Source organism: Colletotrichum orchidophilum, assembly GCF_001831195.1.
Source record: "Colletotrichum orchidophilum strain IMI 309357 chromosome Unknown Scaffold_39.1, whole genome shotgun sequence".
Taxonomy (NCBI): domain Eukaryota; kingdom Fungi; phylum Ascomycota; class Sordariomycetes; order Glomerellales; family Glomerellaceae; genus Colletotrichum; species Colletotrichum orchidophilum.
The window spans coordinates 20,812-40,751 of NW_019172995.1; the positions used below are offsets into that span (position 1 = coordinate 20,812).

General features: G+C 54.4%; 5 protein-coding genes across 5 annotated transcripts; 2 read left to right on the forward strand and 3 right to left on the reverse strand.

Moving 5' to 3' along the window:
• Positions 1 to 3,877: 3,877 nt before the first annotated feature.
• Positions 3,878 to 5,695, reverse strand: CORC01_05556 (glycosyl hydrolase family 47; the record flags this gene model as incomplete). The annotated part of the gene is made up of 1 exon (XM_022617199.1): positions 3,878 to 5,695. One exon carries the CDS (start codon positions 5,693 to 5,695, stop codon positions 3,878 to 3,880), a length of 1,818 nt encoding a protein of 605 aa, XP_022476213.1.
• Positions 5,696 to 7,268: 1,573 nt separating this feature from the next.
• Positions 7,269 to 10,589, reverse strand: CORC01_05557 (RNA helicase; the record flags this gene model as incomplete). Its single annotated transcript, XM_022617200.1, has 2 exons — positions 7,269 to 10,245; positions 10,300 to 10,589. The coding sequence occupies 2 exons, from the start codon at positions 10,587 to 10,589 to the stop codon at positions 7,269 to 7,271; spliced, it is 3,267 nt and encodes a 1,088-aa protein (XP_022476214.1).
• Positions 10,590 to 11,202: 613 nt separating this feature from the next.
• CORC01_05558 (brix domain-containing protein) lies at positions 11,203 to 12,337 on the forward strand (the record flags this gene model as incomplete). The annotated part of the gene is made up of 5 exons (XM_022617201.1): positions 11,203 to 11,660; positions 11,719 to 11,853; positions 11,922 to 12,031; positions 12,090 to 12,111; positions 12,166 to 12,337. 5 exons carry the CDS (start codon positions 11,203 to 11,205, stop codon positions 12,335 to 12,337), a joined length of 897 nt encoding a protein of 298 aa, XP_022476215.1.
• Positions 12,338 to 14,812: 2,475 nt separating this feature from the next.
• On the forward strand, positions 14,813 to 15,900 carry CORC01_05559 (SNARE domain-containing protein; the record flags this gene model as incomplete). Its single annotated transcript, XM_022617202.1, has 3 exons — positions 14,813 to 14,893; positions 14,963 to 15,487; positions 15,559 to 15,900. The coding sequence occupies 3 exons, from the start codon at positions 14,813 to 14,815 to the stop codon at positions 15,898 to 15,900; spliced, it is 948 nt and encodes a 315-aa protein (XP_022476216.1).
• Positions 15,901 to 17,835: 1,935 nt separating this feature from the next.
• CORC01_05560 (mitochondrial import receptor subunit tom-70) lies at positions 17,836 to 19,913 on the reverse strand (the record flags this gene model as incomplete). Its single annotated transcript, XM_022617203.1, has 3 exons — positions 17,836 to 18,074; positions 18,129 to 19,575; positions 19,722 to 19,913. 3 exons carry the CDS (start codon positions 19,911 to 19,913, stop codon positions 17,836 to 17,838), a joined length of 1,878 nt encoding a protein of 625 aa, XP_022476217.1.
• Between the last annotated feature and the right edge of the window lie 27 nt (positions 19,914 to 19,940).

Genomic DNA, 19,940 nt, shown 5'->3' on the forward strand with positions numbered 1-19,940 from the left:
AAACCCCGGATTTCTACAAATGCCTCGTGCCTACCAAGTATCTATCCATCCCATCCGGACGGATACCTACCTAACTAAGGCAAAGTATTCGTAAGGTGGGTAGGTACTTGAGGTAGCTAGGTAAAGTATATATATTATGCGTGTCTCATCTCGCGGCCTTGACTTCGTCCCATTGTCAGCCCGATGATGGGCAGACACAGGAGCGACACCACTTTGTTCCTGCTTTCATCCCAATGACACTTCCCGGCCTCCTTCCATTTGATCCCATCCCATCCCATCAGCCTGTCTACCTACCGTCTGCCATGCCCAAAGACCCCTCTGTCTGGTTCATCCATCCATCCCGCCCACCCCGCACCCCACAACACGACGACTTTCAGTGCTCTGGATGCGATGGCCGAGCCCCGTTGGCTTATTCTATCCAACCCTTCCTCGCTCCATCTGAGCTGTCGACAAAGCAACACTCATCACGAAAACTTTGTCGGTTCTTTTCCAAGTATTCATTCTCATTCCTCCCCTCGATCTTCCTTCCCCTAGCTTTGAAAATACCTACAGGACAGCGCAGCAGCAACACCGACAGCAAATGCTGCAGGAGCATTTCCTCCTTAACCCCAGCCTAGCCATGACGAAAGATGGGCTGGAGAGGTACGTTACGTAGTAGTCGGCCGCCTACCTGGCAACGGAACGACGCCAAGCTACCTCATCCCAGCTCGGCCCGTAAGCATCGCTCAGCAATGTTTGCTCTTCTCGGCTCGCCGCCAGGAACCATTACCAAGATCCATTTTGGCGCTGATCCAGCCAGCACCTAAAACACTCCAACCGCCGCCTGGGGAGCTTACTACCTTGAGGCTAAGACAAAAGAAACCCAGCCCGCTGGCCCACGCCATGCAGCGCAAGGATGCAAGCTGCGGCGGCCTTGTGCACTGATCCATTCCCTCGGCACCCATCGCCCATCAACCGGCCCCCAAGGGAGCCTCGAACGAACTCGAGTCATCGACTAAACAGACATGTCCGGATGAGGGACGGGGGCACGGGGCGCTCGGTACCTGCGTCCGTTTATGTTTCTACCATCCTAAGCGCGGAAGTAGCGCAAGGCACGTTGGTCCAGAACAAAGCTATCACGACGCTTCTCTACATGTACTCGCGGTAGGCATCATCAGTCCGTCACGCCCATCCACGTAGCCTCGTTGGTAACCGGTCTCAACTTCTCATTTTGGACAACGTCCTCCGCGGTCCATCTCGTTTTCCTCACTCGTCTCTCGTCAACGCATCATCCCCCCAGCACAGTAGATGGCCAGAACAACGGCCCACGCTTCTTCAAGCCTAGACTGATCAGCAACAAGTCAAGTGCAACGATACGAAGGATTCAGTTCTGCTAGTCAAACATAAGCGAACTGGAACCCCACATGGTCCCCCAAATTGTTCATTCACGCGCGGGCGCCAGATTGTAACACCGGCATATGACGGGGTACGCAACGCAGTCGCAATCAATGTCCACCCATGTATCATCAAGCGGGACCTGGAGAACCAATATCGACTACATATTTTCAAACGAAAATCCTCCGATGAATAAAGTAAGCTGTAACGCAGCACAAAGCGGCACAGTACGACGATAAATCTCAGACACGGGAATTATTTACGCAATATTCACCTTGCCGAGTCAGTCTCCTGACCCATTGGCCTTGCGCCAGAATCGGTCACAAAAATCGCTCTTTTTATCTGTCCAACTGTGACGGATATTTCTTCCATCTACCGTTATACCTAAAGATCGTTTCCTAAAAACTACGCTGCTGGGGAGGGTGGCTCTGTGCGGCCGCTCGGTACCGATGGTTGCACAAAGACCCGCCGCCAGATACAAACTCACGATATATGCCCCGTGACTACGGATGGACACAGCAGCCCGGCACTCGTTCCTGCAAGGTGAACACTCGGGCCCTAACTCCACCTTCCGGAGATGGTGGATCATTATATCGGTCTCTTACTGCCTCGAGATCCAGAAACGGCGTTTGCTGATCACCTTGACCACTAGCGCCCTGTTTTCTTTCGCAAAAAGAGAAGATAGGAGACATATATCCGGTTAGGACCCGCGGCCATCGCACAGACGATCACTACACTATCCCATGCACTTGAGAGTATCCATCACCAGGAGTTTGGTGATTTTCCTTTTCCTGCCTTGTATTGCGAAATAGGCAAAGTTTTTACAGCAAAGTGCGGGACGTGAGGAAAAGTAAATCGTCTTTCCTAGGCGGGCCGATCGGCGAAAACGGATTCAATCCTCGTGATCATTTCGTCTTCTAACCGTTCGTCGGTGAGCGGAAAAGAAAGCTCTGTACAGCGGCTTCACGATAAGGACCCTGGGCAATCCCGTGCTGCTGTGGGGTCATCAACGGTAATCTGGCAAGGATGGATGAAACGACAGGACGAATTCGAACGAGACCCTTGCTGTCACCGTTTGCTTTTCCTTTGCTTGTGGAAACGCCTTATTCAATCCCCCTCTCCGCTCGTTAGCTGCCCGAGTCGGGACTCTGAAGATCCAATAACCACTCTTGGTCTTTTTCAACCGCCAAGCTGAGATCCGGCAGGCCTGCTTTCCTTTCTTCTTTGCAAGCCATGTTTCAAAATGCTGCTCAATACTCGCTGGACTTCCTGTTCGCCGCATGACTTGCGGACTGGTTCTTGCGGCTGAGAATATTCTGCAAGTCCGCAGCAGCCGCTGTGAATCCGGGGGTTGAAGCCTTAGAGGCCGAATGCTAGCGAAGTTTTGCTTGCTTTTTCAAGCAGCTGAAGGACAAGAGCAGATTTGTGCCGACTGTGGAGGATGCGATGGGCCCACGACTTGAGGCGACTGCGCGGTTGCCGTCATGGTTCCCACGAGTGGTATGTTTCTATGCCTTCTGTAAAACTCAATTGAGGTGCAGGCAATCCTACGTCAAGTCGCTATACAGCCACACCGCTGGCAGGACTTGGGAATGCCCTTTTAGGAAAAGAGAAGAGAAACTCCTCGAATAGGGTGATGGACGGTGAAGGCTTGGGCAGAGTCCAAGTCCAGGCTGAACAATGATGGGAAAAGCTTCTAGCTTCCCCAAGAGGGTTGAGAGCCCCCGTCGGTGGGCGTTCCTCAACGACATCTCTTTGTTCATGCCCCAACTTGCGTAGTAAATAGGTAGTAGCGACGATGAAGAACGAGGCAGCCGAGATGGGCACAACTTGTCGAGCACTCTGCTTGATGGTACGCACACGTGCCCGAGGCTGCGTCTGCGGTGACAGCTTCCCTTTGCCTTTTCGATTCTGTCACTTGTTGATGTATTGAGACAGCTGTTGTGGATTATGTATTTGAGCGATACCTTTTTAGGCTCTGAGCGCATTCTGTTTCGCTATGGGACAGGTAGTTGTAGAAAAAGTCATCAATGGTTGGCGTTGTACTTTTATTTTGAAATAACGTCTACTTCTTCGTCTGCTGTGGAATATGTCCATTGCCTCGCCACTTAGTCGAGCCAACTGTCCAAAGGGCAAACATCTCAGAAGACAGACGGTCACATCTGCCCATCATCTTTCCAATGCGCAACGAGACGAGCCATCATGTCAACGCGACACGACACTTGACATAGCATGGCACCGCCGAGGAAGAAAGGAGTCGCAGCGTTGGCCGAACGGTCGGTATTGAACCAGAGGGCAAAGCCCATGAACTAACACTGTAACGTTTCCTAGCTTCTAAAAAGTCGATCGCATGCAACCTGCGCACCACCTTTTTTGTCTATACTAGAGAACAGATGAGATGTCCCCCATGCAAGACCTAATCTAAAATGCACCTGTTCCCCCGCGGTCCTATGCATTCCAACCACCCATTCGTAATGACCTTTCTTGTACTCCGCCTGCATGTCTACTTTAAATGGCCCCGAGACTCCGCATCCGTCTCGAAGCGGTCCGTCTTCCTGGGCCGCTTAAAGGGGTGCGCCTCGGTGTTGAGCACCCACTCATCGAGATTGATAACGTCGGGCGGCGAGAAGATGAGGTAAAAATACTTGAGCGTCTCAGCGAACCAAAAGCTCTCCATCGAGTCCGTCTTGGTCGTCTGCGCGGGTTGGACATTCACGTCGGCAATGGCCGAATACGCCAGCGGCGTCTCAGTCGCGCGCCGGATGCTCTGGAACATTGTCCAAGCAACTTCGCGCCACTCGTCGTCGCCAGTGATGCGGTACATGTAAAAGATGCTCTCAATGGCCTCCGGGCGGAGCATGTACCGGCCGTCGCGGACCTGTTTCACGCCGCCGGGAACGTCGCTCTTGCTGCCGTGCGACTTCTGGTCCCACTCGCAGGGGCCGTGGTCCGGCTCGTTGCAAGGGTAAAAGGTCATAATCTCGGGCATGATACCCGTCGGGAAGACCTCGTACGCCCAGGCACAGCCGCGGGAGATCTTCTCGCCGATGGTGACATACGAGTCCCGGCCCAGGAGCTTGCCGGCGAGGCCGTACATGCCGCCGGCGAAGCAGCCCAGGTGCTGCGCCTCGGGCGTCAGTTCGACGTTGTCGCCGTGGGCAAAGGCGTTGCCCGGGATGAGGATGTCTGTATTATTAGGAAGGATGGGCCTGAAGAGGATGTGTTTGCCAATGATATCAAAAGAGTCGACTGTGAGCTTCCCGTACTCGCTGTCGAGACCGCCAAGCAGGGCATGCATCTTTGGCAGATACTCGTAGAGGGAGTCAGCCTGGGCGCCGATTGTAAAGGAACCGTCTTCCACCGTTTCGTCGCGGTAGTTCATGTACATTGGCCACATGCCGGGCAGCTTGCTTCGCTTCTGCGTCATGACGAGGAACTCCTTCACTCGCTCCGTGGCGTCGTAGTATTTCGCATCGCCCGTCAGCTGGGACAGGCGGGTAAACTCCAGGGAGAGCGAGCACCCCGCAGCCGAGGACTCGCGCTCGCCCACCTTTTGCGTGCCGTACTTGGCGTCGGAGAATTTGAACCAGAAAGGCGGCATGCGATTCGGGGTATCAAAGCCCACATACAACATGTCACCCAGCTCAACGGCCTTGGCTAGCAAAGCCGGCTCGCCGCTCAAGTCATAAGCGCTGATGAGACCACCCAGGTGGCGAATCGTCGTCTCAAACATGTTGGCGGCCGTCTCCGTAGTATTGGACCAGTCAATCAGCGCAACGGTGCGGACGGCCCGGCGGAATTCGTCGTGCATTCCCATGATCCACAGGGTGTCGAGGCCATCGACCAGACTGGCCGACCAGCCGCCAAACGTGGTTCTGCCATGGCCCGATACGGGAGTCAGCTCGTCCCACGTCCACGCATTCTCCTTGTAGCTCGCCCAGCTGCGCCGGAAAGCGTGGACCACCGCGGCCCGTCTCGACTCGCTCTGCTTCTCCCGATCGCTGTCGCCGTTCTCGTCGTGAGAAAGTTTCTTGATCGCCTTGTTCCCCCTTCGCTTCTCGCTGCCGCCGAAATCGTACTGAACTTTTGGTAGTTCGACGGGTGTGCCTCTCGGAGGCGTACGCAGTGGCTTCTCGAGCGGATATTCGAGTTTTAGGCCCGCCCAGTCGTAGCTGGACTTGCGGTAGCGGATGCCGTTGTAGCTGATGGTGCCGGCGGCCCAGCCGGCGGGAAGACCGGTATGCCAGAAAAACAGCAGTGTAAGGGCGATGCCCAGATAAATTAAAGGCCTCGCGGGGCGGCGGCGTCGTATGGTGATCATGTTGGCGACTCGAGGTAAGGTGAGAGAGGCAGCAGCGGCAGCATTTCTCGGCGCACCTCGTTGCTCATGTCGTTTCCCCGTCGAGACGAGGGGGAAAAGACCCCGGTGTCGAGGGAGAAATCCGTCAATTCACCCAGCAAAGAGGATCAACTCCGTCGGGGAAAAACCAACGCTCCGATTAAAAGCGAGGTCCAAGTACCAACCTTTTTGGGTCAAGGGACGAAACTTGGCATTGGAAGAAGGTTGGAAGGAAGAAGCCGAAGCGCCAGAACTTCTTCCCAAAGCCAGTGAACAAACATCCTAGGCGGTCAAAAGGGGGTTGAGGAAACAACGGGTTTTGCTTTCCCGCGCCTTTCCCGCGCCAAAAGACGGCAAGGGATTGATGCGCACGCGTGTGGTGTACGTCCAAACCAAATGCCAAGAAGCCAATTCCACCTTTCCCATCTTGGCGTTCACCCTTTTCCCCCGAACATTGCCGCCCGGTGGCTGCTGGCTGATTGATGCAAGTCGAAATTCGTAACCGCTCGCCGAACGTTTTGCGACGCCAAGAATCGGATGGATCGTCAAAGTGGACCTCCCTTCAGATGGCCCGGTCTCGCAACGAGCATCTGCGTCAGGGGGGTTACTGATCAGTTTGTCATTGTCAGATTGGGTGAGGCTCCCGCGCCCGGACATGGGTGCCCCCCCGTCGCTGACAATCTATTTCAAAAGTTTACGGGGTACCTGGGCCCGGCCCCTGTCTATCAGTGGATTGGCCGATGCTACGCCCTCAGCAAGGAAAAAAGAGGATACGAACCTTGCAATGATGGAATCCGAACAAGCAAGCAAGGCACTTGAGGTAGTTCGGAGTCTACATTATCCCACACTTGAAAACACAGGGTCCGCGTGTGCCACATTGATAAATTCATTTGTCCGGCCAGGCCTGTGGATCAGGATACTGTGGGAAAGTGGTCTCACGATGATTGGCGCAATCTGGGGCAGTGGACAAGGTGCAAATAAAGACGGTGATTAGACTAAGAAGCTAAACTCTAAGCTGGATCTCGTAGTGCGGCTTTCTGGGAAAGCGTGCAGCACAGAACTGCATAACATCTGTCGTGGGCTTCCTCGAAGTAAATGCAGTGTGCCATAGAAGACTTGTCGCTTCTACGCGTGCTCGACCGTATTTTGAGTTGCCTCCTCAGACGCAGATCCGTGTCCTCCGCCCGAGCATGATCTCTTATCCCGCCAGATCTCCTCCCCTTGCTAACACTCGACATCTCTCTGATTGGCAATCTGCAAAGTACGGGCCGTTGAGGGCGCGCGTGCGACCCCCTCCGTCGGTTGCAGCTCTCGCTGGCCGGGCCATGACCCGCCTGCGGCACGTCGTCGTCGTTGGAAGCCGAATGGTCGGCCGCGTAGAGTGATTCTCGATGACCGGTGCCGGTATTCTGAGACGCCTCTAGGCTCAGGCGTGCTGCCTGTTCCTCGGTACAGCACCGAGCATGGTGCGGCGAGGGCTTAAGCCTTCGGAGGATGAGGTATGAATAACCCTTGGTTTGGTAAAGCAAGTCCCTGTCCCAATCCATCTCGGCACTCAGTCGAAGCCGCCACCAATTTGGCTGTGGAAGGCGGTACTGACGCTCTTTTCATCGTCGTCGTAGCGACGGCCGAAGCCATTGCCGGCTCCCATGCGACCACCGCTCTCAACATAATGCTTCAAGCGGTCGCTGTGGCTGTAGGACGCAGGGCGCATGCCGTGGATGGCGTCCTGGAGACCGGCGCCGAGGCTGACACCGCCCTGTCCGACACCCTTGGCACCAATGACGCTGGCGCTGGCATCCGTGTACTCGGAATTTGCGACACTCTCGCCCGCAACGCTCTCGGTGGCGCGACCTCCTCTCTTGACGCCGGAGCGGCTGGATCCGGGCACTCCGGGGAGGCCAGGCCACTGATCAGGGGTGAAGCTCGAAAATATGGGAGGGTAAGTGGTGTTCAGGCCAGCACCGCCTAGAGAGCTGTGGATCGAGGAGACGTCGTCGGGAATGTAAGACATCATAGACCCCGAGTCAAAATCGCGCGTAGATCCAGCACCGTTAAAGCGGTTGCCGCCGCCATTGGGAAATCCGCCGCTGGTGTTGAATTGAGGGGGCTGGCTCATCTTCTGGCGATATGCTGTCTTGGGCTTTCCAAACTGTAGCAGCGAGGTTTGCAAGTTGGTCAAAGGACCCTCAACCAAACACTTGCGGTCCTTGAAGTGGACAAGGAGGTGGTGCCACAACTCATGCTTGGAAAGGACCTTGGGGTTACCGATGATGACAAGACCATACTTGGCACGGGTCAAGGCGACGTTCAGACGGCGGGGGTCCGAAAGGAAACCAATACCCTGGTTGTCGTTGGATCGAACGCAGGACAGAACAATAAAGTCCTTCTCACGGCCCTGGAAGGCGTCGACTGAGGCAACCTCGACCTCCTTGTAGCTCTCCTTCTTGAAGGTGCCGGTGTTCTGCATGGTGCTAACAATGTAGCTTCGTTGACCTTCGTACGGAGTGATGACACCAATGTCCAAAGGCTTGACTCCGGCCTTGAAGAAGCGGGTGACTACCTTCTCCACGTTGGAGGCTTCGGTGCGGTTGAGGTAGGACGTTCCGGATGCCGAAATTTCCTCATTGCCGAGATTGGACCAGAACATCATCGGCATATCCACGACAGGCCAAGGGAAGTCGACATCGCGTCGAACACGATCCTTGACAGTCACACCGTTCTGGAGAGATCCATCATAGAACATGTTGGAAGGGAACTCAGACAAGCAGGGGTGCATGCGATACTGGATGTTGAGGCGGATGGGAACCAAGCGCAAGTTGACGAGACGTTCAAACAGGGACTGGTTGAGACCAGCCTTTGCAGCCTTCTTGTTCATGATGACAGGGCCCAACTGCTTGTGATCACCGACCAGGACAACCTGCTTGCATCCGAGAACGAGAGGAATCATACACTCGGGCTCAGCCGATTGAGTCGACTCGTCGATGAGAACGTTGCGGAACTTCATCTTTGACAGGCGGGGATCACCGGCACCGACGCAAGTGCAGCAGACGACGTCAGCATTGTGTAGAATGTCTCTCTCGGCCGCCTTGGTGAGCTGCTTGAACTTCTTCTCGTCCTGGCTAGAAAGTTCGCCGAGCTCGGTCTTGAGCTGCGCCAGCTTAACAAGCTCACCGTTGCTGTCATTCATGCGAACCTGCTCATGAAGAGCAAGGAAGCTCACGGATGACTCAACATCCTCGCGGGACTTGGCCGTAAGGCGAACGACCTTGAGACCGGTACGGTGGATACGCTCACAGAGCTGGTCGACGGCAACGTTGGAGGGCGCGCACACAAGGACCTGTCCGTTGTTCATCTTGCACAGGTGGTAGATGATGGTCGCCGAAGTAACAGTTTTGCCAGTGCCCGGTGGTCCCTGGATCAAGCTGAGCGGGGTCGACAGCACAGCCTTAATGGCGGCGATCTGGCTGGTGTTGAGGTCGGGGAGGCCGGGGACACTATACTTCTTAGGCATAGTCGTCTTCATCGGCGCGACGGCGACGTCGTGGCCCAGGAGCTTGTGGAAGATGTAGCCCGAGACACTCATGTCGTCCACGGCGAAAGTCTTCATAGCATACTGCATGCGATCGTACGAAGTAGCCTTCCAGACATAGTCTGCGGAGAAGTTGTGGGTGCACTCGGTCGGGACGGTCTTCTCGTTGCCGGCCTTACGCAGCTCGAGAGTGACTTCGTCAGACTGGTTGTTGGGGATCTTGATGACATAGCCGACTCCCTCCCAGGCTGGGCGGAGCTCGCCCTTGTACCGCAGTCGCATTTCGTCGCCCACGGCCAGTTTAACATCACCCGACTCTATCTTGTGCAGTTCAAAGCTGACCAGGTGCTTGTTGTTGAGACCGTAATCCCAGCGAACCGTAAGTCCATCCTCAGACTGCGCTTCCTTGAGCTTCTTGTCGTAGTCGGATTCCATCTTGACAAGCGGGCCGAAAATGTTCTGGTAGTGGTAGGGGTCATCGTACTTGAGCAGGACAGGATGAGGGTCGTCGTCGATGCTAGCAGCCTTCTCAAGGTCGGCAACCGTTGCAGTCGCATTTTCCTTCCACATCTCCTCCAGCTTAGCGATCATGGGCGGGGTGAGATGTCTAGCGCGGAGTTGCTCGGCATCGGATGGTGTCGCAACAAGCCAGGTCAGGAAGGCTCTTTCCTCAATGAGGGGCTGCCATCGAGAGGTATCCCAGCTCATGTCCTTGGAAGAGGTATTCGCAGCACAAGGCTGACGACAAAGAAGCACAACAACGGTGTCTGACTTGGCAGGGATGAATCCCAGGAGAAAAACGTTCTTGGTTCCGCAGTTGTAGCACTCCAGCACAGTATCACCCAAGGTGGACTCCGGATGAAGCTGGACTTCCTTGTGTCTCGCCCGGACGAGATGGGACACGATGTGGCTGGAGGTTGCATTTCCACGGGCACTGCAAAACCACTTGTTGCAGCCAAGGCACTTGACAACGGAGCTAGGGGAATGAATTCCACAATACCTGAGCCAGTGTCAGCTTTGAAAGGAAGGTAGGAAGTTCGGAAGCAAGACATACGCGCAAGCGTGAGGGGGAAGCTTCCTATCTTCCTCCTTGGGTCTTCCGATATTGAGATCCTTCATAGCCCCAACAGGCATGCTGGTCAGGCTGTCGACATCATCGTCATCGTATAGCTCGGTTTGGTTGTCGTCATCGTCGGCCCGGCGGCGACCGTCGCGGCCGCCGAATTTGCCGTAGAGGAGGCTCTCGTCGGCATCGATACCGGTCAAGACATCGTCGCCTGCCTTTATTGCAGCAGCGCTGTCGGAAACCAGGTGGTTCCCGAGATTTTTGAAGGCGCTTTCCATATTCGCGATGTTCCGGATTTCTGCTTCTCTCTGCTGATCTACCTTGAGAAAGGATTAGTCGGCTGTCGCAAACGATATGAATGTAGAAATTTCGGTATATGCGCTTGTGGCAGTGTCAGAGAAATCTATTCGGGTGCCATGGGGAAGCGCAACTTACTTCAGCTTCTTAATGGTTCTCGAATGGTTCGGCGTCGCAGAGCCTCAGTAGGCTCAGGTCGTACGGAAGGGGGATTCGAGGTGGATCGGGGATGGGGAAGGTCACATCATATCGGTGTGTGAGGTTGGGGGATTCGTGCGGAAACCTCAAAGGTACACCAACGGGGTAAGAACCTGTCGTGAGCGGTTGTGTGCCTTTTCGTTGGTGAATCCAAGCACCCAGCTGTATCAAAAAGATCCAAAGCCCGACAGAGCAGCGGCGAAAGGGTGGTGTTTTGGTGGGATGTAGCTTATCGCCACGTGATCGGCATACTGGAGTGCTTGAAAGTGGATACCTGCCACCTGATAAGGTTTTTTTCTATCAGCCTGTCTACCTGGGGGGAAGGAATCGCCAAACTCCAGTAATAAGGAACAACCGACCATCCCAAATCAACGTTGCTCGACGCAATTGCCCAGCATGATTCGGAAACAGGCTCGACAACGGCGCGACTACCTCTATCGCAAGGCCCTTATACTGAAAGAGGCAGAGACGACCGAGAAACGCGCCCAGCTGCGATCTGCCCTTGCTTCTGGCAAGCCTATCGACCCAGAAATCGCAAAGAACAAGGCGCTGCGGAAAGACTACCAGTATGACGAATCGCGACCCGATCGTAGCGTGGAGGAGGAGATGGACCTTGACGACGAGTACTCTCAGCTTTCGGGGATTTCCGAACCTCGAATTCTTGTCTCGACTTCAAGAGAACCGTCCTCGCGCCTGTCGGCATTTTCCAAGGAAATCAGATTGCTATTGCCGACATCCGTTAGGCTTAATCGTGGAAACCTGATTCTCCCCGATCTTGTGCAGTCTAGCAAATCAAATGGTCTCTCAGACATCGTACTCCTTCACGAACATCGAGGTGTACCAACTGCCATGACGTACGTTACTGTCTCTTGAATCCACGTTGAACCGCATGCTGACGTTTCTCGTCTCAAGTATTTCTCACCTTCCTCACGGACCTACGGCTTCGTTCTCTCTACACAACGTTGTGTTGCGGCACGATATCCCTGGGAGCATCAGAGGTTCCGTCTCAGAGGCGTACCCCCATCTGATTTTTGAGGGGTTCAAGAGGTATGTCAGCCACCCATATCTTCTTCAGAAGTTGGTCGACGATCACTAACCGCAAACAACCATTCTAGTCGGCTTGGCCAGCGGATCGTAAAGATCCTGAAGCATCTTTTCCCTCCTCGCGATCCAATTACCACCAAGGCCAAGATAGGATCAAGAGTAGTGACATTTGTGAACAATGGTATGTACTCCGCTAAAGCCTGACCTTTCATCCAGAATGATCATTAACAGACTTCCAGAGGATTCCATAGAAGTGAGACAGTAAGCTCATTCTTGGCTCAACCCCCCACTAGATCCTTGCTAACACCCTGATAGTCACGTCTTTGTACGGACTTCATACGATTCTGTCGAGCTTGCTGAGGTCGGACCTCGGATGACAATGCGTCCGTTCGAGATCCGTGGTGGCACTTTGGAAAATAAGGACGGCGACACTGAATGGCATCTTACACAGTACACTCGTACTGGTAGAAAGAAGGAATATCTATGAAGAAAGACCACAGGATAGAAGCCTTATCGCAGGAGTTGCCGAAGACTCAAGGCGTTGCTGCTGTGAGAAAAATCATGGGGCACGCATAATACGGTCGGCGCTCAGGAAATCGGCCCGTTTGCGTGTGCGAATAGCAGCAACCACGCAAAGGAGTTGTCAACCGAAATTTCATGAAGAAGATTTTGGGGGCTGACAAGGACTCGGTTTTCGATGAGGTCATTATACCCAGCGCCGCTCAAGCGCCCTCGACAAATTCGAAGAGAAGAGAGCCCTACCGGTGGCTTTCGTGGAGCCGCGTGAATTCGGTGACAAAATTGGTGTTGGATTAGAAGATATCCAGATTAGAACGCTCAAGAGTTGTGGGCGGCTTATAAAAGTAAGGTGGTGAAATTGGAGGAGGGGGGAATAAGCGCTTGTCGAAGCTTCAAGCGGGGAGATGACTAAAGACAATGAAACGAATCACAGCGTTGATCAACAATGACTACGTTTACCTGATTGCCGTGGGTATTACTCGATTGTGCGAGTTGGAAAACGGAGACTGCAATTGTTGATTTGCTCAAGTTCCGCTTTCAATGCCTCTAACAGGAACAGTCACCCAGTCGCCCGCCCCCCCCTTTCGGGGTCCGCGCGCTCATGATCACTAATTGAGTTTAAAACCACCTCTAAATTGGCCGCGGCTCAATGGTTGTGGCTCCATTCCCCGAGGAGCAGGTGATGCCTCGAGACGGCAGCTTCTTTGCGACAGCTACTACGAGCCAATGGGCAGCCAGCAGTAGCAGTCCATGGCGGTGACCATGCCAAGAGCTCTATGGACGACGGTTGAACATTGGACGGGAGAAACAGATGGCGCCAGCGATTTACAGAATTCAGTGTCCAAGGAAGACCCGCCAGGGACAAATGCGCAACATGGGTACAGGTCGAAAAGTACGGAGAGAGCACACAGGTCGGCGCCCTCACTAACCAGTGGCCGCCGCTCTGTAGATTCTCACAGTGTTCCCTCCTTTCATCGCCGTAGATTGTTTGGAGGGCAGGGGTACGAGAGAGGCGAAGTGGGTATAGCGGCGGTACAGCAATGAGCACTGCCCTGAGAATGTCTGCTTAAGTTCTAATCCGTAGGAAGACGAGGAGGGAGTGGAGGCTTAGGACATCAAATGTGAGTGTCCGTACAGCCACACAATGGTGACGATTATCCGGGCTAGGGACCGGCATGGTCAGCGACCTGAGCCGAAGCATGCGGACCTGGAGTGTCTGCCTGTCGCTTTCTCGGCGTTGCGTCTGAGAGAAGGGTTCTTTCTATACGCGATGGCCGCGAGTCGATTGGTCGGTCATTGGAAACCTCAAATCCCAAGCAGTCTGTAGCCGCAGTCCGTATTCTTAAGGTCTATTTTTGGTGCTTAGACACGATTAACATCCGCCCGCCACTCAGCAGCGCATATGCCCATGCTCGTTCCATTGCGATTCTCAGCTGTCAATCGTCACCTTTTCCGTAGCCGGGTGGCTGGGCACTCCTCACCAAACGAGAACAGGAAAGGACGGGAATGGAAAAAAAAAACGGACAGGCCTTGTCGGACCCCCGGAGCGAACGAGGGGCAGCTCCAGCCTCCCACCAGCACCAAAGGCCCGTCGGACGGCGGTGGGCAGATGCAGAAAAGAGCACCCAAAAGAGCGCAGTCACTCAGGTCCATGTGCGCGCGTGAGCGTGAGTGAGGAGTGAGGAGTGAGGAGTGAGGAAACGACCCAAGGACTTGCTGGGGGGTGGTGTGTGAGACCGTCCGTCCGTTCCTACCTTGCCGCAAGTTGCCACAGAGAAGAGCATGCTTCCCGAGTATAATAAGCTTCGCCCCGCCAGTCGGCGCAACAGGTTCTGATGTCACTGACCTAGTGTTCGCTTCATCCAGTCTCTGTGTTCCCGGCCGACGTCTTGGGACTCGAGGCACGAGGTACTGAGTCCGACTCTTACTAAGGTCTGAAAAGTTTGGTGGACAGGCGCGAAAGTCTCTGCCTTCATTTTAAAAACCAAAGGAATTTCCTTCGTAAAGCTTGTTTGTTTGTTTCTTTTTCGTCAAGTTTTAAGAAGAAGGGACCAAAAAAAAAAAAGGGACCCCCGAAAGCAGATCGGCCAATCCTGCCCACTTTCGCCCCGTTCACGAGCGACTCCATCCAACCATAGACACAGCCCGGGGTATCCGCTCTGACAGGTCCCAGTGCCTGATTGGGTCCGTCCTCACTGTCATTTCAGCGCCTCTCCAGCACTTCCCAGTTCCTGTCAGCGGCCGGACGTCCAACGTCATTTAACAACCAAACATCAGCCGAAAGGTCCTCACCTTGCACCACCACAACAAACGCACGAGAGCGCCGACTCAATCACCCCATATTCGCCGTCGGACTCTCAACGTCAATTCCTTTCGGTCGTTGAATTACGCAATTCGAATCGCGCTGTGTGCCATCGACATCGACTGCTGCTTATAGTCAGACATGTCGTACCAGCAGTATAACCAAAATCCCTACGCCCAGGGCCCCCAGGCCGAGGGCGGATACGGCTATGACAACCAGCAGGTCTGTCGCCCTCCAATGCCGCCCGCGCATGTCTTGTCAATACCATATTGCTAACTGCCTTTACAATAGCCTCAATATGGCCAAGGTCAATACGAAATGCAGCCGTACGGAGAGGCGGACAAGTACCCCGAGCAACCCGCTCCCACCATTCTGAGCCAACAGGAATTCCTCCAGCGAGTTCAGTACCTGCGCTCAGAGATCCAGGGCCTGACTTCCGACGTCGAGGGCATTGCCCAGCTTCACCAGCGCTCGCTCGGCTCTCCCGACGGCAGCGCCAGCTACCAACTGGAGCAGGCCGTCTCCGCGACGCAACTCCGCAACACCGCTGTCAAGGATGGCATCAAGGCCCTCGAGAGAGATCTGGCCAAGACGCAGGACGTATCGCGCGCAACAAAGACCGCCCAGCTCAACTCCTTGAAGAACACGTTCAAGTCGGAACTCGAAAAGTACCAGCAAATCGAACGTGATTACCAGAAGCGGTACCGTGACCAGATTGCCCGCCAGTACCGTATCGTGAACCCGGAAGCGACGGAAGATGAGGTCGAGCAGGCAACACAGTTGGACTGGGGCGACGAAGGTGTATTCCAAACAGCGGTATGTTTTAGCATGGTTTTTGTTGCCAGTTCTCTCGGCCCGCCGGCACCGTATACTAACGGCGTGACCAGCTCAAATCCAACCGGACAGGCCAAGCCAACTCTATTTTGGGCAACGTCAGAGCCCGCCACAACGAGTTGCAGCGCATTGAACAGACCATTATCGAATTGGCACAACTCTTCCAGGAAATGGCCACTCTGGTCGAGCAACAGGAGCCCGTCGTCGAAGCCGCCGAGCAAAACGCCCAACAAACCGTCGAGAACATCCAAAAGGGTAACGAAGAGGTCAAGGTGGCCAATCAGCACGCTCGCAGACGCAGAAAGCTCAAGTGGTGGTGCTTCCTCGTTGTCGTACTCATCATCCTCGCCATCGCACTCGGTGTGGGATTGGGCGTCGCCCTCACTAAGAAGTAAACCTCTCCAGCTCCAACACCAAGTTTGAGGCCATCGAGGTCATAAAGCACCTGCCCGAGATAATCTTCCCAGTTTCGACGGGTAATTAAGCAATTGGACAACCGTGTGCGGAAATACACTACGACGATTCGGAGCAGGTAATTGGAAGGGGAGAAAACGCGGCGCCTCCCCGTATGATGGAATGGGACAGCACTTTTAAAAGAGCAGCACTACGATTGTTTAGATTTCATGACCATGGCTCGGACGAATGGACGGTACTAATGGGGGGCAACATGCAAAGACGGCGAAGCAAGCGCGCGCACTGCCTCTTGCCCAAAAAAAAAAACCCAGCTCTTTTCCGACGAAGCCACGATTTTCTTTTCCAGCTGCCGCGTATAGGACACGGCGGGCTCTTGATTCCCCACCAACGATTGATTTATTGTACGCACGCATACTCTTCATACGATCGGACGGGTTGGGGGTTACGGAGTGGACTATTTTTTCTGTATTTATTTTGCATCTCTTTCCCCCGTAGCTCTGCAGTCCTTTGGACGTAGTGAGTGAACGGGGGAGAAGTGAGGCCACCATTTTTCTCCTCTTGTACGTATCGCACAATAGCGAACAGTTATGAACCTACCTCACCCCATGACATCTGCCCGTCCTAAGGTAATGAGCAGGTAGTCCTGCCAATGTCCTATGACCTTTGGTGTGTCGTTCCCCAAAGTCTGCAACCGCGTCTACTCCGGCCCACCCGGTCTGCCTAACAGCATCTCATCGCTTTCAAGCCGTGCAAGCCATGGCAGCCACGCGAGAACCCGGCCGGTCCAGGCCTGTCGGATTTTTCCATCAACACGGCGCACCCCTGTCGTTCGTGAGGGTCCCCGCCCCCCCCCCTCCTCCCCCCGTCTTACTAAGTAACGAAATTTGCACTCACGATGCCACTTGACCACAGGCATCCACTTTGCACATTCCACAGCAACGCCCACGCCGTAGGCCTGACCCAGCCCAAGCGTCCGCAACCTGCCGTTCCCAAACGTACCTAGTCACCCTTTCGTTCCTCCGAGTCCAACAAACATGGTCTGGTGGTGTAGTTGGTTATCACGTCAGTCTAACAGTCCCTTGAGAGCCTCGCCTCTCTCGTCTGGCACACTGAAGGTCTCCGGTTCAAGTCCGGGCTAGATCATTCCACTTGGGCGATTGGTTTAGTGGTATAATGACCGCTTAGCATGCGGTAGGTCCTGGGTTCGATTCCCAGATCGTCCATTAACTTTTGTTTTGCCTTGTGTGCTAATCGAGGTTGTTGTGATGTTCTATTCTTGTGTTGTAGTTTTGTTATATGGACGCTTTGGGTGGTCCAGATCACGACTCTCTACTTGAATGCAAGGAGCCTGCACACTCCCACCAAATGCACATGCACGGGCTGGAGCTGTTTTCTTGGCCTGACAAGCAGTTGTTCACAGCTATATCGTGATTGTGCGTACGGACGGACCTCCACGAATTATAAGCCATTCTCTGCTTCGAACATGTTCTGCAAAGAATCACAGGCGGATGTATAGACAAAAGTGGATTGAGACACGCATGGGTCGCGGAACAGAGAGGGTTACAGATGATAGACAGTGGACTAGTTCTACAATGCTCTCACCAATGTACGTAGAGTGAGGGAAGTCGGATTATGTACAACGTAAGGGTTTCAACCATTGCCTCCCCAGCCGTACGTACGTAGCCTTGAATTTCGTGCTCCTTTCCCAAAGCTTCCCTCACGGGCCAACAAAAAAAAACACCATACAAACGAGACGAGCGACTTGCCCGCCTTGATATTTTCCCCTATCACCAACCAAGAGCCCCTTTTGTCTTGGCCGTCCGCTCCCCCGTATGCTAAGGGATCTGCTATTCTCTTCTTACACGACGCCGACAGGTAGGTTTTACACGTTTCATGTCCTGGATAATATCAATCCTTTACCGGGGCATGCCACCCGGGCCGATGCCCTGGAGCTTTGCCGCCAGCTTGGGGTACTTCTCCTGGACCTGGAGCTGCGTGCGCGTAGCCTCGGCATAGGAGAGAGCATTGACAATCTCGCCCTCGGTGCGGGCAAGCTCTGCAGCGCGCTCAAAGTACTTGAGCGCCTCGGTAACCTTGCCCTGCTGCAAAAGAAGCTGGGCCATTGTCGCGACAGCAATATCACATTCGGGGTCGACTATCAAGGGTCAGCAAACACATTCCGTTGTTAGGTAATTGTCTATAAACTTACTGATTAGCGCCTTCTGGCAGAGCTTCTCGGCTTCTCCAAAGTCCTGCTTCCATTGGAAGAGGGTGAGAGCCTTGTTGATGAGCGGAAGCACGTTCATCGCCATGGGCTTCGTCTTCGACTCCATTTCAATGGCGCTATCGAACTTCTCAATCGCCTCCTGGAAGTTGCCCTGGTCCAGGAGCAGCTCGCCGTAGTAGTTGTAGACATCAGGAACCTCCTTGAAGTTCTTGATGCAGCGCCGGAAGGTCGACATGGATGATGCGATGGACCCCATCTTGTACTGGGTCACTCCAAGCTGGATGTGGGAGAAGATGAAGTCGCGGTCCAGGTCGATCGACTTCTGGTAGTCCTTGGCGGCATCGGAGAACTCGCCCTTGATGAAGTGGAGCTGAGCGCGGTGGTAGTAAATATCGGGGTCTTCGGTATTCTGCTCCATGGCTTTCTCAAAGTCGTCAGCAGCCTTCTCCGGTGCGCCGAGCTCAAGGTTCATGCTGGCGCGCTTGATGTAGCTCTGGGTCATGGAAGGGTCCAACTCGATGCTCTTTGTCAGGTCGACCATGGCATCGTCGTGCTTTCCGAGCAGGCAGCTAAAAGTACCGCGCAAGTTGTAAGCCAGGGCCTCGAAGTCGCCCAGATCACCCAATTCCAGTGCCTTCTCAAAGGCCGCTCTGGCCTCCTCGTAGCCCTCGCCCGTCTTCTTCTCCAGAGCGCTCAGGCCGATTTGGAGCTGTCCCTTGCCGGTCTCCTCGGACAACACCACAGAGTCTTCAAGACCAGCCGGACGAGGCTTGACGCGGAAGCTCTGGAGGTAGTTGCCCACGAAAGTGTGACTAGGGAGCTTGTTGGGTCGGCTGGCCATCATCTCCTGAGCCTTCTGCTCGGCAAACTTCTTAAGTAGGCGCTCGACTGATTGAGCGCTGCTCTCATTCTTGAAGCTATCGATGATGCAAGAAGCAGTGAAGTCGAGAAGAGCCTCGCCGTACATCTTCAGGTGCTCGTAGGCATTAGCACGGCGGTTCAGAGCCTTGACGTATTCGGGGTCAAGGTTGATGGCGGCAGTCGTGTCTTCAACGACCTTGTCCCAGTTGCCCAGGGCATTGTAGCAGGCGGCGCGGTTGGAGTAAAAGATGGGGTTGGCCTTGCAAAGAATAGCCTTCGAGTAAAGGTCGATGGCCTTGTTGTAGTCCTTACCACCGTACGCTTGGTTTCCGACGTCCTTAAGCTTGGCGGCGTATTTTTCGCGCTCCTCGATGGTGAAGGTCGCAACAGTCGTCTCGGTGATCTCGGGAAGCTCGTCGGCGGATTCGACGCTGGCTACTTGGGACGGCGCAGGGGCTGCGGCCTCCGCAGGTGTGGGCTGCTTTTCGGCATCTGCTGCAGCTTTCCGCTCGGCTTCCTTTCTTTTCCTACGCTCCTTCTTGCTGAGCTTTGGTGTCGAGTCCGTCTTCTTCAGTCGCCCTTGTGTTAGCTTCAATAGTTATGACGAACGATCTGGCGCCAGCAGAGGACGCCAAGATCTCGGTAGCAACGGGTGAAAAAATCGGATCGCATGATGACGAGGTTTGCGAGGATAAGATGGAAAGCATGACGTACAGAATCGCTGTTGAGGAAGTAGATAACACCGGCACCAGTAGCGACGACGGCGACACCAGCAGCAGTGTAGACAATGGCCTTGTTGTCCGAAGCCCAAGAGGTGATGCGATCCCAGAGGCCAGAAGACGAATCCACGGGAATGACAGTCGGAGGACTAGCCATGGGAGGCACGGACGGCAGGGGATTCGACATTGTGGCGATGGGCCAGAGCAATTGGGA